Source organism: Aspergillus fumigatus, chromosome 7 (assembly GCF_000002655.1).
Source record: "Aspergillus fumigatus Af293 chromosome 7, whole genome shotgun sequence".
Classification (NCBI taxonomy): domain Eukaryota; kingdom Fungi; phylum Ascomycota; class Eurotiomycetes; order Eurotiales; family Aspergillaceae; genus Aspergillus; species Aspergillus fumigatus.
In genome coordinates this window covers 1521668-1537757 of record NC_007200.1, presented here as the reverse complement: position 1 = coordinate 1537757, position 16090 = coordinate 1521668, and the positions used below count along the sequence as shown (strand labels likewise).

Genomic DNA, 16090 nt, shown 5'->3' with positions numbered 1-16090 from the left:
TGGAAGACTGGACCTGCAGTATCGACGTGATATATTTTGGACGGACAGTCGTATTAGGTGCCAGAAACTGTTATCGTCGTTGTAGCCTTCTTTCACCACTTGCGCATCGATAGCCTCGATGTGGTGGGCGCGCAGAGTTTCGCGGCTGCGAAGAGCTTCTTCGAGAGTGGGCAACATCAGTGAAATTTGTTCTTTCCAGAGCCAAGGCGAAACTTGACACACAAGGATGCCTAACACCTGGCTGATGGCGGTAGACGCAGCAGCCATTCTTTGCGAGACTGTAGGTATTAGAAAGTAGAAATCTCCTGTTAGTTTTTGACTTTTTTTAATCCATCCATAGAAACTTACTGGTCCTCCGGCACTACAACGACAGGTATCAGTCTTGTGCTGATTTTGCGGACGCATTGAGTGTCCTGTTGGGGCACGTTGTTTGTACCAATGAGACGGCAGTCGACACGATCCAGAGCGACAGAAGTGATGGGCTATCCAGCAGATGGTGATGTTAACTATGCAGGCCTTTTCAGCTTTGCTTGCAGCGATGGATACTGCCCTATTCATAATTGTACTTGCATCTCCTCCGGGGCCTTGGTAGAGTCACCACCCAGTGCCGATGTGGTTGGCTCTTCGATTATTGGCCAAACAATGGATTATGTGCATGGGCGTGCAGCCACAGATACTGCCCCAAGTGCCTGCTCTAGTGGATCGACAGGGCCTGGGGCAGTCTGGTGCCTACCGAGTGGTATGACTTTTGCTCACCACCCAATATTCCACTCCCAACCCCAATGCATGGATTTATGTAACCCCAGGGTAAACCCAGGCTAAGCCGCAGGTGAAAGACATTGTCAATGCGTCATATTGAGGAACAAACCAAATTGGTGGGAGAGGGGTTGGGCTATTTAGCGCCGGAGCTCATCCGCATTTATATCCCAGTCGCTGCCAGTGACCCTTGACAGTTGCATCCTTCCACTGCCAATTCCCTAACTGTCAGTACATTAGTGACGCCCCAGTCACTGTACTATAGCAGGGGAGACTTTACTAATAATCACCACATAACTTCTTCAAAATGCTATCATATTTGGGTGCCAGTGCGAGATATGGATCTCTTGCGCTCTTGCGTTATTAGGGTGGCGACGAACAGGAGCGGCCGGCTGGGATTATCCACGTGGTGGACTGTATATTATGTCTAACCACTTTCCTGTCGGTGTTTTGAGCCTGGGTAGATGGTTCTAATACTGTGCTTGAGTTCTTATATAAAGATGCACAAGGTCAGGTGACCTGTGTTGCAAGGACTGATTTGAAAGCAAACCCGACTGAGCCATCAACAAGACTAAAGTGGAGGTAGAGTCAGGATAGCATGCTCGCTGATGCGACTGCTCAATCAAATTTCCGTAAATCCTTTGAAATCGCGCAGTGGGTACGGGCTACATAGATGAGTATGACTGACAAGTGCTGAAAATCCAGCGTCAGGTGATAGCGGGTTCGGCGGGTCGTCGGGGATGGACCGTATGGGAGCCCGGGTTGTAACTTGTAACTTGTCGCCATTCATTCGAGGAATCTACTGCATCCTGGCCTGAACACGACGCTGCGGACCGACGATAACTTCCGCACTTGTCAAGAGCCCGACAGTCTTGTGCCGTCTGACATCAGGAAGCTCGGCACGTTGCTCCGGAAGGTTGACCTCTTTGAGTCAGTTTCTGTTTCGAGGTGATTGCGCACCATGCAACGCTCCTGTTACACTTGTCGCCGGCGGCATGTCGAATGCACAATGGTCCAGCCGCCCTGCAAGAAATGCAAAAAGGCTGGGTTAGAATGTTTCGAGCAAAGGCCTCTTCGATGGGCCGAGGGCGCAACCTATCGAGGAAAAACGAGAACGTCGTCGGCCAAGAAGGATGTTCCTTCTTCGGCAGCAGGGGCCAACCCCCGAACCACGCGGACAGGAGGCCAAACGCTTTCTAAGTCTAGAAACCTGTCACTCATTGCTGGTGCTGATCTCAAAGGTAATTAGTTTCTTTACATACCAACACAGTATTCCACTCTTTGATGGTCCTCCCAGTGAGATGTTTCTGTATGTAACGAGACAATCACTAACGGAATTACTGGGATGATACAGACGCCTTGGAAGCTTTCAATGTCAGTATCCCATCCAGTCTGGATGATCCGTCTATCATTGGGCTAGAAAGAAGCTCACGGTACTATCTATATTATTGTAAGCCTGGTGTTGTTTAGATCGCTTAAGAAAGGTGTCCAAGCAGTATCTGACGCAGATGTAGATAGCAAATGTGTATGCAAGCTGTTCATCATGTATGACAGCAACAGGAATCCTCTCAGGAATCTAATACCTGCTGCTCTGGCCCATCCTGTTTTGTTGATGTCCATTCTTGCTCTTTCGGCGCGGCACAAGGCAAATGCAGCTCGACCGTTCTACCAGTCTGAATCAGCAAGACCTTCCGGGCTTGGATCGCAGGATGACAGCTACAACGCCCTTTACTTCAAATGTAATGCGATACAGAGACTCGCAAGGGCGTTAGGAGCTGCCAGGCCATACCACAAAGATATAATAGCTGCCAGCGCGTTCCTCCTGATCTTTCTCGATCTCCTGGAGTCAGGAAGCGACAAGTGGAACTTTCATCTGGAAGGCATCAAGAGCTTAATCGCCCAGATTCCATCACCCCAGGCGCCGCGCACGATCGCTTCGCACGATCTGGGAACCACCATCCAAGGGCTACGTGACTTCATTCTCAGACAGATTTACTTGTACGTATGCACAACTCAACCTTGACCAGTAGCACGCTGACGAACATAACTGCCTCAGGATCGACACGTTCGGAGCGACATTTACACGTCCTCGGCTACTCTCCTGTTCGACTCTTCCATCACAGTCTGTCACACCCCTCGAAATGAGCGTTGACAGGGCGTTTCTGGGATGCCCTGATCAAATCTTAGGCGCTTTGCGGGTCTTCTCAACGTCAAGGGACATTTTTATGAGGTCAGATCGCTCTGACACGGTTGACTTGTATCCGTGCATGCAGGAAGTAAGGATGATGCTCGATTCTACGCAGAGCTTTGACTGCCACACCTGGGCCTCAAGCTTACTCCAGCCTCATTCATCCGCCGAGTCCCTTGGAATGCTCGAAAAGGTGGCACAGTCGTATAAGTTGGGCGCTCTGATATATGGCAAACGCGTCTTTGATGCTCTGACTGGAGACACGAGTCCGCACCACGACCTCGCTTGTGACTTGATCCGTGTAATTGACGCCCTAAGGAGCAGTGATTCCCTGTTCAAGTGCATCCTGTGGCCGTTGTTTGTTGCGGGATTGGAATCCCAACAAGAAGCGCACAGACACTTCGTGGCTACTTGTCTGGAAAAGTTTTGGTTTGAGACCAAATGCTTAAATGCGGTTAATGCGGGGATGATTCTGCGAAGGTTCTGGAAGCGAGACGATTCCGGAAACATATCCTCAACCCAGTGGATATTCAATATCGGTCAAGTAGAAGGTGACTGGCTCCTTATATAGGCACTCCTTACATACTGTCTATCTGCATGACAGTATAACATAGCTAATATGGTCCGGACATGGCCAAAGACTAGACCTCCATCTCACTGCCCATCAGGGTGCCGGCTTCCTTTCCTCAGAACATTCACCATCTTTTTTGTATGACACCAGGGCTTGATTGCTTGCTCCTTCTGGATGACGCCAGAGAAGAACGTGCGCCATTCCCCCGGCGGGTGCGCCTCGTGCACCTGGGAGCGAGTTGTATCATGGATCAACTCGCCAAAGTCTTTGACGTATGGGTGAGCCCCGACGTTATCGTAGATGGTGGCCAGCTGGATGAGCTGGCCGATATACGTGATCGTCCCATGAACTCCGAGATCCTGGTGTCGGATGATGGCCTCAGCGACCGCTTCGGCCTGATCGGAGGTAGCGCCAAACCCCTTAAGAACCTCCAGAGCCTTGATACCACCGTAGATATCAAAGGACATGCGAGTTGCAGCGAGGTTGTGGTCGGAAGTACCGATGTCGTGCAGCAAACAGGTCAAGGCCCAGGTACTGGGGCTAAGGGCACTGGCTTGCTTCGGGAATTGCTGCTTGGTGATAGCCATTCCTAGAGCCTGTGAGCGATTGATTAAGACACCATGGGAAGCGCAGTCCTGCATACCGTAATAGTAAACTCTCATAGAGTGGTTGAATGTTTCAGTGGGAAGAGCAGCCTTTGCATATCTCATGGTTTTCTCAACAATGGGGTCATCGACTGGAAACTTGATCTCTTCGATCGACAGGGCTTCCGGTACGTTGATGAAGGGTCTACCATCAAAGATGGCGCCAGCATTAGCAGGCATGCTGGTCCAGCCATTGACTTCAACTTCGTTCTGACACATATTGGGAGACAGCCAAGAGAGAGTATGAAAGTCCACTTCAGTCAAGTAGAGCTTGCGACGGCAAGTACTGATAGTATGTGAGAATGGCTCTAACGGCCATTATATAGCCCTTCGCAAGCCTCCTGAATAATGGTTGCCGTTGAGCCGATTATATTTGATTTGTAATGTTAATCAAACTAAGAGACCAAACCCATCCTGTACTGATCATACTGATCATGAACTGTTAATCTCAGCGACTCCCTCCAACCACCGTTATGCCATCCGACTTTGAGGGCGAACCGTAAGCTTCTTGTACGTCAGATTTCACCCAAATAGGAAGTCTTTTGGAGTGGGTCTCGTGTGATTCTTCGCCCGCATCATCAGTTCATAACTAAACGACTCTGGAGTGCTGCCGAGTACCAACCCCAGTTCAGTGCTCGTCAAACTGGCTTATAAATACAGTCTTACTAAGAATACCATCATCATGACCAGACTCAGAACCATCCAAGATATCCATGTAACTGTAACACCATCCCAGGCGTATCTAGAACGGCCGAATGACCGCCACTTCTACTTGGATTGGCCATGCGAATCGTCATTTCAGGTTCTCCCCCCCCCCGACCGTAAAGAAACCCGTTTAGAATCTCCAACATTCCCTATAAGTTAACCATCACCTTGGTGCTGCATTAGAGAACGGTGTTTGCAAATCGGCACCCTCGTCAGACACATTACAGAAGACCGCGAAAATCGTCCTCAATGCAGGCAATTCGTGTAGGTTCAGCTCCTTCATCGACCGCTCCATATTCATCCTCGAATCCGGCACCCTCGTCAGCCTTGTACCTCGATCAAAATGTGCCTATTCCTAGGCCGTCGAAAAAGGGCGAACTCCTTGTCCGTGTCAAGGCTACAACGGTGATTCGCGACATGTTGACGTGGCCTGAAACCTATCGGCAAGAGCACTCCATGCTCGGAAATGACCTGTCGGGCATTGTTGCGGAGGTGTTTTCGGAGGATGGCAAGTTCAGGCCGGGGGATGAGGTTTTCGGAATGTCGAACGTGCATCGAGCAGCTGCCTGGGCCGAGTACGGCATCGTGGAGGAGAGTGAAATTGCGCTGAAACCGAAACGTCTATCCTGGGAGCAAGCCGCGGCTATTCCACTGAGCGCACAGACAGCATACGAGGCCTTATTTGACCGTGTGGGTGTTCCTGTGCCCTCCGTTGAGGACGCAGCGCGAAACAGATCTCGGACCTCTGGCGAAGGGCAGCCCCGGCTTTTGATCACCGGTACCGCTGGGGCTGTTGGAGTCTCTCTTGTTCAGCTGGCTTCCCTGGCGGGACTCCATGTGGTGGCTGCCACCAGCTCGAATACTCGCAATGCAGAATTTCTTCGCGACCTCGGTGCGCACGAGACGGTTGAGTACGGCATGCTGGAGAGCCACAGCAGCGCTTATGATATCATTATTGATACAGTCGGAGGTGACGTGTTGGCCCCGTGCTGGAACTACGTGAAGGAAAACGGCACTCTTGTATCCGTGGATTCGGCGAGCTACAACTTTGTTGAGGATCATGAAAAGCGTGGTACACGTAGGGCGGGCGTCCGCGTATTATTCTTTATTGTCCAGGGAAGCAGTGAGGCTTTGCACTATTTGGCTGAACTTGCAGACTCGGGACTTGTCCGTCCTTTTGTTGCGGGGACGTATCCCCTTGCGAAAGCACAAGAGGCGTACGACACGGCCAACGGAAGGTATCCTGGGCGTGGAAAGATCGTTCTCACCCTCTGAACAGACCAATGCCGTACGACAGTTGTCAACTGAAGGCCAAACCCGAGTTTGTCACGTTTTTGGAGGTGTTGGGTTCTGCGCAAACATGTTGAGAATGAAGTTAGAACTCGTACAGATGCAACAGCTATCCATCCCTTGCTTCCTAGCCAAGCAAGACATCTGGAACTCCACCCTTCACTATGCATGCATTGGGCGATGTTGAACCAGAGATGAGTGGCTCCTTGAGATCGAAAGCTTGGGAATACGTCCAAGGTAGGCCTGAAAGGGTAGCGGTCATGGCCACATGTAGGAAACTGCAGTGAACCATCTTATATGACTGTACTTGCAATGTCCAGGTTGCTAATCCGCATGACCTGAAAGCGTGCTGATAAGCTTCTGAGGTTGTCACGTATACCCAACATTGGTCTTCTATTGTTTATAGCCTTGTTAAAGCACGATGTTTAGCAGCATGCTCATCGCAACTATCTTTAGCCCTGACGAAAGGGTATCTCTTGCCCACTGAGGATTCCTTGAAATAGTACCTTGTATACTGCTCGAGTCGGACAGTCCTTAGAGATACTTCCAACTCTAAAACATCCGCTGCAAAGTCTGGTATCTCTCGGATTCTCGTTGGAGAATTTGAACTCGTCAGAATGCAGGTGCGGGTCTATAACTGCTTTGGCTACTAGGAGCCGAACCGATGTCCTCGGGGTAGACGAGTCGCCTCAAGTACATGCACAGGTGTTATATGATGGACATTTCTTTCAGCCTTTCTTCATCAAAAATTGTCCTGGGGGGAATTAGCCAACGCAGTTGCTCAGATCTGTTCCCTATCTGCATCCACGTTGGCAATGCCTAGCATGTCGCGAGTCTTGCAGATCCGAACATAGCAGATATTAAATATCAGTTCAAGGAAGGAAGCTCCGTTACTGGGAATATAGTAGATTGCCAGCTATACATAACAACAATCAAAATGCCCAATAGTCAATACATAATTGTCAACGACCACCTTAACTCCCCTCCTCTGCCTCCACCTTGCCCATGATCTCCATACACTCTTGCAGATCCTCTCCATCCCACTCATACTTGCCTTGGAACCGAAACCTCGGAACCCCCTTAATCCCTTCAACCTCTCTATACTTCCTTGCCTCCTCATCGACAACATTGCCAACATCCTCGGCCAGCCACCTTTCCACCACCGCAGCCTCAATCCCCGCCGCAGCCGCCGCCTCCTTCAACACCTCCGGCCGAGTGATATCCATCGCGCGTTCATGGAACGCCTCGAGCAGCCTTTCCACCAGCTCCCCATGAATCTCCGAGCTAATTGCAGGATCCTCCCGACTCAGGTAAACCAGGCGATGCGCATCGCGCGTGTCCGGCCCAATCATCCGTCCATAGTTGATGCGGACCCCTACCGACTGGGCGATCTTTTCCACACGCTTGACCATCGCGGCACGCTGCTCGGGCGTCTTGTCCTTCAGACGTTCATCTATAAGAACAGACTTGGGCACACTGCGTCCGTGCCGGTTGGGGTTGAGATAAAAGGGGCGCCATTTGATGGTGATGGTGTCGTTGCGGCCGCCTGGGTAGGTTTTGCGGTACAGGGCGATGGCGCGGTCGAGGCTGCGTTTGCCGATGTGGCACCACTGGGTCTGGGGTTAGCGAATGCGGGCGCCGACGGGGTGCTACTTACGGGGCAGATGAAGTCGAAGACTACGTCGATTTCAATCACGGTCATTGTGTGGTGGGTGCTGGAGACGACAATTATGGGTGAGGACGGGGTTATATATATATATGTGGTGAGCCTGGAGCATCCTTACCGTCATCCGAGCCACTTGATGCAGGCAGACAACTTTCTGGACCATTTTGCCCTAGAGATATTGAGGCTTCGGGGATTGGGATATTAAAAAAATGGTATTGTCTTACCATCTCGGCCTACGCACTGAGTCGGATGGAGGCAGAATGGCAGCAGCCTGGAGAAGCATCGATTGGATGGTGGGTTTACTGGATATGCAGACTAGATTCGGTCCATGTGGATTGACGCAATGTAACGCGTGTGCTGTCCAGGCTTCCTTTTCTTTCTTGGATAGTGCCTTTTATACCTAAAGTAAGCAAGAACATCCTTGTCAGCCACAGCATCCACCCTCCCTGACTTGATGTTTAACTGCCATCCAACAGCATCGTCTACTATACAAACTATAGGCTAACACCAATCATCCGCCTATCGGAGCCCGATTCAAGGCTTTCTGGACTCGTTGCCCTGCATTGGCTGCTGGATAAACAGGCCCGTCCTCTGTAAGACCCCTGCCTGAAATAGCCGCGTAATCACTTAAACTTAGTGTCATTGAATTAGGGTCAAGCCAGCGCCTATTGATCCTCGTGTGGGTCTATTGAATCTCCGAGTCAGATGTATACTGGCGCATACGACCCCTACGCCCGCTTGCAGGAACGTCTTACATCCTTTCACATACTAACGCTCCCAGCGAAGTTACTGTGCGTCTCAGATCCAGAGAACCTAGTTTGGTGAAAACACTTGCTTTGGGAACATTAACGTCGTATATTTCGCAGTGGGGTTCTATAAAGCCGGCAGGAGATTAACACGATACTATGTACAAGGAGTATGGGACCTGCTAGTCGCAGTGAATTGAGGGAACTCAGGGAGAGCCCACTTCTGCATCCATTCGCAGTTCAAAACTTCCTGCGCAGTTGGTCGTTCCTCAGGATTAAAAGCACGCATCGCCTTCAGCATACTGAGCAAAGCCACCTTCTCAGTCTCATCCACCTCGTCCATTCTAAACTCCTCCCTTGGCTGCCGCACGGAATCGTCAAATCGCTGCTCCAATGGCCGGGAATGTGCCTCAATTTTCCTTTCCCCATCCTCATTGAACCACTTTGCACGCGCATCCCACTTCAACCACCACGGCGCTGGTAGCTTACCAAGGCAGTCGACTTGTTCTTTTATTACCCAGTCAGCTGACGGATTGTATCCCTCGAAAAGGGGGCGCTGCGCTATAATGGCCTAAATCGTACACGCAAGCGTCCAGATATCAGCAGGAAAAGAAAGTGACTTTCTCGGTTCGAAGTAGACCTCCGGTGGAGTCAAAACTTCTGGTGCGTTGGAGCTAACTCCAACCCCGCCATAATAACTGGCACGAAAGACTCGCCAAAGTCGGTGAGGATAATTTGGGCTTCGGATAAGTCAACAAGCTCACTTTCCTTCCCTAGCCAGATAGGCACAATAACATTTTCAGGGACCCCCACTGGAAGTGGACCCTGATCTAGACGCACAACCGGCTCATAGCGAGGAGATCCATACTTTTCGTAAAGCTGCTCGGGCGAGAGAGAATCCCTACTTCCAGGTAGACGAACCAAGACGTTGCCATCGTGCAAGTCTACAATGATCCAGGTCATTGGACATCCGGCACATAAAGGAGAAGAGAGAGAGATTGGATCACCACAACAGGTCACTTACCGCCGTGAACAATACCTTGGGAATGTAGGAATGCCACTGCCTGGACAAGTTGGGCAGCCATAGCCCGAGCAACAGGCAGCTGAAAAAGGCGAATAGAGGAGGCATCTTTAGCTTCTCCTAGACTCGTCATTCCGGGTTCAGTGACATAACAATGGTGCACGCCATTAGGCCCAGAAAGAGAAAAGCTATCTAATATTGACGGGATGTATGCTGCCCCGGGATGAGCCTTTTCTCCCAACCCTGTTTTATTTAACCAGCGTAGGATATCGATTTGTCGCGTCTCAGTAGAACCACGTGTTGCGACCGGTATCTTTATAGCGACTATCGTCCGGCGTCCTGGTTTCTTGCCAGCCAGATCGTTGAGTATGAACCGAAGCCAAGCCTATGGACGATAGAATATCTACCACCCAGCTGCTCTCCGACAGTTACCGGATGGTATCCTCCTGGACGATACCGGTCGAGCGTCTCAACATCATCAATCGGCATGTATTCGATTGGTGCTGTGTATCACAGTTTTCCTCGGCGACTTTTGATCCCATCCTGCCGGTATGAGATGTATAATAATATGGGTTCGAACTTAGTGTAGTGCAGTTAGGGTGGAAGGCTAACTTCATGAGACGCGACGAACTGACCAAGACGAGCCTGGGACGGTAACGGCAGAAATTCATAGTTCTCCACGGTTGAATGTATGCGGAGATAGTCGTGTAGGACTTGAAATTGACCAACTTTTTTAATAATGGAGAGCAACATACATGATTGTATGCACAGTGAAATCGCATGGCGACGTGTGCTCCAAGTTCTTGGCACAGTGGAGCACCTGACCTCTATACTGATATCGAAATAGACGACGACTACGCTAGAAAGGTGTCCGGACGATTCCTATCAGCTAATCAACCCATTTTCCGCAATTTCACGCGTATATATGCGTATATATGCGTTTTCTGTGTTGCTCAGCGAACTCAATATGATGCTTTGGCACTACCCCTGTTGCTGCGCCTTCGAAACCTAATGTTCTAGATGTATCAAACTGCCGGCTTGACCACCAGAGGCTTTGCTAGAGGGCCCTGCTGCTAATGACGACAGGGAGGTAAAAAGCTAGGTGAGATGCTGGCCTGTCTGCCAATAGTGGGCATGAATGACTAGACCATGGAGTAGTGAACCTCCAACAGTCAAAATTGGCTAACCTTCTCTACAAAAGAGCTGTCGAGACTGGATTAGTTAATGTTCATCTTGACCTGCGGCTCAAAGGCATTTAGCAAGGCGCAGACTCGGTAATTGCTACGGTCACTCGGGCAGATGGGAGTGCTGAATCCACCTTCCGTGCTTTATTTCTCGTAGGTGCTGACGGCAGGAAGTCGACGACCCGGAAGCTACTTGGCACCCAATTCAAGGGCCATAGCTGGCCGGAGCGTCTGGTGGCCATAGATGTTCGGATAAAGATGCTGAGTTTGACGATAATCTCCCGAGTTCGCTTATTGTTGATCCTACACCACTAGAGAAACCCAGTGAGGGAAAGAAACCTCGTGGAAATGTACGGTGGCGCTCCATCCTAGCGATCAGCGAAGGGACGACCAAGTATTTGCGTAGGAATCCATCAAGAGCCTTCTCTCCCTCCCACGTTGTGCTGGCCCCCCCAATTCAATACAGCAACAGTGGTGAGAGCATCTCCGTATCGGGTGCACCAACTTTGCGCAACCACGTTGAACAGTGGACACTGTGTCTTAAATGGAGATGCCGCGCATCTCAACAATGTAGGATCAGCTTTCCCTACGAACGATCTCTTTCCCAGACATAGGCCGACACCACACTTCCTCTAGCCTATGGGGCCATGGGCCTCACCAAGGGTATTCTCGACGCCGATACTCTGGCCGACGCTTTGGAGCTCATTATCCACGAAGGAGAGCCCATCAATGTGCTTGACGGACACTGTGCTTGATGGACACTGTGCATGTAGATTCATAGCGCGATAAGCCTCCTAGCACAGAACACAGTGCTTACGCTCTAATCCTCGGTCTGTCTCAAAATCAAAAATATATTTATACAACTCATCCCTTGAGACGGAAGGAAAGTGCACCTTGGAGGGATGCTTGACCTGAAGGCACGAAAAGACCACGTCTAGATCTGGCACCGTCGCCAGCCGTCCTGGGCAAATTTGGTTCCTGAGTATGGGCCAGCAAACGGGTTACCATACAATCCTGATTTGTAGCTGATGAATACAGCTGAACCAGACCTTCTGGAGGAAATGAAGCAGTGCAGCCTGGGTGACTTTCAATCAGATCTTAAATGTCTCCTGCTCGGCGCGCGGTTGCAATGACCCGGTCTCCACGAGAGAGAACCTGCTTCACGAAGACCTAGTTAAATCTGGAGGTGCAAGCATCCTGTGACAAGCCAGATGGGGGGGGGGGGGGGGGGGGACAATATTAATGCAAGAAGAGCGAAGTACGCAGGGGAAGACTAGTTTACCGGAATGGAATTGAGAGATATGTCCTCTCTGGACCTTTTGTATGCTTACTCCCAAACTTCTTCGTATTATAGAGTACGGTAATTATGCTACAACACCATTATGCGGAGTCATATAGACTACCTCCATAGGGGGATGTGTTCATGATCGGACAGGGAGATATTTCAGCTTAATAGTAGGGTCACTGAGCACCTGTGTGTATGTCTAGATAGTCCCAGAACAGATACGCATAGCCCATAATGCTAAGAAGTCCTCTTTTCTTGGACAGGACGACATGTAAGCTACTTGCAGAACATACTTTAAGACCATGGAACCTGGGGTACCCATCTTGATATCAACGCTGGTAGGCTCTAGACAGAGCAAGGCTCCGTATATCAAGTGTTGAAAGGGTTTGCAGCCCTAGGTCCGGACTGGACAAGCATCTCCAGGACAGAACCCGAATGGCCTGTCAAACTTCATCAGTCGTAGTTACTAAGCTCAGATAGCGTCATGATCTATATCTCATCTCCGCCTCCACTCAGAAGACCCAACCACATGCTCTGCCACTGGGATTTCCACACCATGTTCAAATATCACGGGCTGAAGAAACCTCATTCCAATCTAGTTAACCACCACCACCACCACCTCCTCCTCCTCCTCCGCCGCCGCCGCCGCCGCCGCTTCCCCCTCCACCACCCCCTCCACCACCTCCAGGGGGAGGAGGAGGCGGACCACCACCGCCGCCACCGCCAGCACCAGACATCTGAAGTAGAGAAGAGTCAGATAGGGTTCTTATTAAAGGAGGATTTGTGGACGTACAATGTAGTTTGGGTGGATTGAAGGGATTGAAATGAGATAAGATAGATAGGTGGGAGAGGCTTTGTCTTGCGAGGACTCGGAAGAGTGTTGTTGGGCGATTGCGCTGTCAGGTGGGATGGACCGAGGGGTAATATATATGTCTACTGGGCGATTGGTCAGCCAGGCCATTTGGACCATGCACGCATTCTCACGGCATCGAGAGCCTGGCGAGTGGGGTTGTCTGCACTTGGTGGTTTGGACACTGGGTCGTCAAGCGGGGAACTCTGCCCTGGCCTGAAGTAGACGTGTAGGATGGGATGGGATGAGCCGGAGCGGGGCTGTGGCAGAGCTGAAACTTCAATTGAGGTCATATGGAACCTTGCGCATGCATCGAGTGGTGAGATGGCTCCCGGATACCTCATTGGCGATGTGTGTTAGGATACTGGCGAATGACATGACTACGGTCCACTTGGCAATCCAGCGTATTCCTGTCCAGGAGGTGAATGGCTTTCTATTATCATCGCGTAGAATGAGTCAATATGAGCGAGGGCTCCGTGTTGGGTTGAGTCATTGGAGGCGCACAGCTGCGAAGACAGTATCATTCGTTTGTAGCAAGCGTAAAAGCAAGCATAGATTATATCATGATTACAGCACGAAGCCTAATTCCGAAAACAGCCAAACCCTTTTGTCTTAGGCCAATAGATCCTCCGCAGTTCCTCGAGCGTCCTACGCCCATCGACACTCCCAAGCCCACTCACAGTATCATACCCCTCCCCCGCAGCAAAGTACGCACAGGCAGGCATATCACCGGAATCATTATGGCCAAAGGTGATATCCCGATAGACACCCCTGTCAATCTGATACAAGACGGTATTGAGAGGTCCAAAGAGCACCCCTCCTTCTCCTCCCCCTCCCAAGGCGCTGGCCAGCGCAGCAAAAAGCCCGGCGTACAGAGGCGTGCTGCAGCTCGTACCGATGAAATAATTCCGTTTGCCATTGACAATGAAGCCCCTGAACCCCACCATGCCTGTGATGTCCGGAATGAAGCGGCCTCCCGTCCACCGCTCCCCATTGCAGTCCGTCACCGCGCTGATCCCACTACTCAGTTGGTAGGGAGGTGTAGCGAAGACCCGGCTCATCCCTCCCCCCGTGACGCCCAGATGGCCATCAATGGTAAACTGGCTGTCGGGATTGTCGCGATCGCTCCATGCATGCTCGGTGAAGGCGCCTGAGGAGCGCACGTTGCCGACTACCGTGCCGCCCACGCAGGTCACCCAGGGGTCACTACCAGGCCAGCCGACATGCGGCTGGCCATCAATGATGTTGTTGTTGGCACCCCAGTCGCCGGCGATGGCGAAGACGGAGGTGCCGACTACTGCCAGGCGCTGGAAAAGGAAAGAGAGCCGGTCCCGGTATGTTTGCTCATCGTACATTGTCCAGCTGATGGAGACGATGGTGGGACGCTTTTCCTCTCCCTGCGGGAATAACACGCGCGTCAGAAACGCCAGCCAGCCCTGCTCGGTGAGATCGCTGAAGTAGACGTTGACCGTGCACCCCTGTGCAATGGTTGCCGCGGTCATGATGTCCTGAGAGAGCTCCTGGGTTGGATGATCCGGATCGTTGCGGTATGTTTGGTCGGCCACGGTCAGCGAGACAGGGACCACCGTGGGGGCGCGGTTGTAGCCAACCGTCTGGTTGTTGAAATAAGCTGCGACATCGGCAGGACGGTAGTTGCTCAGGGACTGGCCCTTGTCGTCATTGCCCTCCCCGCTGAAAATGCCGATGGTTTGCTGGCTGGCATCCACCCCGGCTGGGAAGCCATACAGCGCCGCTAGCTCCGCCACGATCAGTCGTTGCGCGCGGGGTGGATCCCCCGAGTATCCGCCAGAGGCGCCAAAGGTGCGAGTATCGAGACCAAAAATGTGGATGACTTTGTCATGCAGCGCCGCCGGCAGGGAAATGCAACCTTCAAACCCAATATAGGTCTCCTCAGCGGGTTGTTTATCGTCGCGCCGCTTTCGAGCCGCGGGCCGTAACTGGCCCCGATAGTACAACAACTGCACAGCAAAAACGGAGTGGATTTGGCATGTCTTTGCTTGGACTTCCACGGTTCCTGCACCAGCGTGCCTGCTCCGGATGGTCATGCCCGCTTTCTCCAAGAACGAGGCCACGCTCACTATATCATCTTCGGAGGAGCCGTACGTTCTTTCAAACCCTGCAGTCGACAGGAACTGGCGCTCGGCAATGGGAATAGCCTGCCATTGGGCCAGGTCAGGCAGACGAGGGGCACCGGTTTGGGGCCGGACAAGCACTGTAAAGCCGATTTGCTTGTCAGGCTCGACCGAATTGAGGCGTGTAGTGCCAGGAGGATGCGGCCGAGCTGACCCATCAAGAGGATACATTGCGTGGTTAATTTAGCAAAGTAGAGTGAGTTAGGAAGAGGGATGAGAATTCCAGAATTATAAGGCCCGTCGGGCAGCAGTTCCTCTCAATTCAGGTTCATTCATCCGTGGTTCTTTCTCCTTCGCACCCGCATACGCATGCGCGCTGTATCTGCGGACTTGATATACTTGCTGCGCTGTGCATACGTAACTGGCTAACTCCAGTCCATCGAGTATCAGATCGTCTAAGCAGTACCTGAATGACTTATTCAAGACCTCCTCCTCCTCCTCCTCCTCCCCCACCGCCACCACCACCCTTGCCCTTCCTAGCAGAGGTATTGTTGCACATCTAAGTAAGTTAGTCGATGGTCATCAGTGTCAATTGCCGCAGCAAAGACATATACAACTTACTTTGGAGAGCCCGGTTTGGACGATGGAAATGAATAAGCAAAAAACGCGTAGGGGTGTGTCCTACTCACGGCCCTAGTGTTAGCGGTGACATGATGACGTGCAAGCATCCGGACGGAGCGGCTCACTGGAACTCGCGTGGTTACAGACGGAGCAGGATAACTTCAGAAAGACAGTTGTTCCGATCTCTGCCTCTTGCTCGAGACGAGCAACCGTCCTCTATTTATCTCCTTATTGTTGAGTATGTCTCGTTCAACTCAGCATCTGCAATGCTCCGGCTGTCGACAGCTCCATTCTCGGAAAAGAGTGACGGCCATGACCGATGGAGGGTTGGTGAGGGGTACAGGCTGAGTATCACAGGAGACTGTCACACGGGGGATCTGTTCGTGTTGCCGTGCCGTGCTTACAGGCGAAGCGCAAAGTTTCTAACTTTTATGCGCTTTGATAGGTTGAAGCCTTGACAGAAGGCGTCG

The 16090-nt window shown here is 51.5% G+C and overlaps 6 protein-coding genes across 6 annotated transcripts; 2 read left to right on the top strand and 4 right to left on the bottom strand.

Annotated features, from left to right (window-relative positions):
• Window positions 1-1717: 1717 nt before the first annotated feature.
• Window positions 1718-3515, top strand: AFUA_7G06280 (Zn(II)2Cys6 transcription factor; the record flags this gene model as incomplete). Its single annotated transcript, XM_077805215.1, has 4 exons — window positions 1718-1997; window positions 2111-2206; window positions 2271-2754; window positions 2813-3515. The coding sequence occupies 4 exons, from the start codon at window positions 1718-1720 to the stop codon at window positions 3513-3515; spliced, it is 1563 nt and encodes a 520-aa protein (XP_077661343.1).
• Window positions 3516-3598: 83 nt separating this feature from the next.
• On the bottom strand, window positions 3599-4564 carry AFUA_7G06270 (uncharacterized protein; the record flags this gene model as incomplete). The annotated part of the gene is made up of 2 exons (XM_077805214.1): window positions 4159-4564; window positions 3599-4104 (listed from the first exon to the last, which is right to left on the bottom strand). The coding sequence occupies exons 1-2, from the start codon at window positions 4376-4378 to the stop codon at window positions 3599-3601; spliced, it is 726 nt and encodes a 241-aa protein (XP_077661342.1). The 5' UTR covers window positions 4379-4564.
• Window positions 4565-4751: 187 nt separating this feature from the next.
• Window positions 4752-6636, top strand: AFUA_7G06260 (NADP-dependent oxidoreductase). Its single transcript, XM_743791.2, has one exon. It carries the CDS (start codon window positions 5114-5116, stop codon window positions 6137-6139), a length of 1026 nt encoding a protein of 341 aa, XP_748884.1. The 5' UTR covers window positions 4752-5113; the 3' UTR covers window positions 6140-6636.
• Window positions 6637-7046: 410 nt separating this feature from the next.
• Window positions 7047-7961, bottom strand: AFUA_7G06250 (DsbA family oxidoreductase). Its single transcript, XM_743792.3, has 2 exons — window positions 7812-7961; window positions 7047-7764 (listed from the first exon to the last, which is right to left on the bottom strand). The coding sequence occupies exons 1-2, from the start codon at window positions 7854-7856 to the stop codon at window positions 7129-7131; spliced, it is 681 nt and encodes a 226-aa protein (XP_748885.2). The 5' UTR covers window positions 7857-7961; the 3' UTR covers window positions 7047-7128.
• Window positions 7962-9217: 1256 nt separating this feature from the next.
• On the bottom strand, window positions 9218-9720 carry AFUA_7G06240 (uncharacterized protein; the record flags this gene model as incomplete). The annotated part of the gene is made up of 2 exons (XM_077805213.1): window positions 9218-9510; window positions 9591-9720. The coding sequence occupies 2 exons, from the start codon at window positions 9718-9720 to the stop codon at window positions 9218-9220; spliced, it is 423 nt and encodes a 140-aa protein (XP_077661341.1).
• Window positions 9721-13444: 3724 nt separating this feature from the next.
• Window positions 13445-15457, bottom strand: sedE (S53 family peptidase). Its single transcript, XM_743795.3, has one exon. The coding sequence runs from the start codon at window positions 15228-15230 to the stop codon at window positions 13488-13490; it is 1743 nt and encodes a 580-aa protein (XP_748888.2). The 5' UTR covers window positions 15231-15457; the 3' UTR covers window positions 13445-13487.
• Window positions 15458-16090: the final 633 nt, after the last annotated feature.

Bases quoted from the DNA above. Each gene is read 5' to 3' on its own strand.
- AFUA_7G06250 (XM_743792.3), bottom strand. From the start codon at position 7,856: ATGACCGTGATTGAAATCGACGTAGTCTTCGACTTCATCTGCCCC. The intron at 7,765-7,811 runs GTAAGTAGCACC...CCCCAGACCCAG, and splicing joins TCTTCGACTTCATCTGCCCC to TGGTGCCACATCGGCAAACG.
- sedE (XM_743795.3), bottom strand. From the start codon at position 15,230: ATGTATCCTCTTGATGGGTCAGCTCGGCCGCATCCTCCTGGCACTACA.
- AFUA_7G06260 (XM_743791.2), top strand. From the start codon at position 5,114: ATGCAGGCAATTCGTGTAGGTTCAGCTCCTTCATCGACCGCTCCATAT.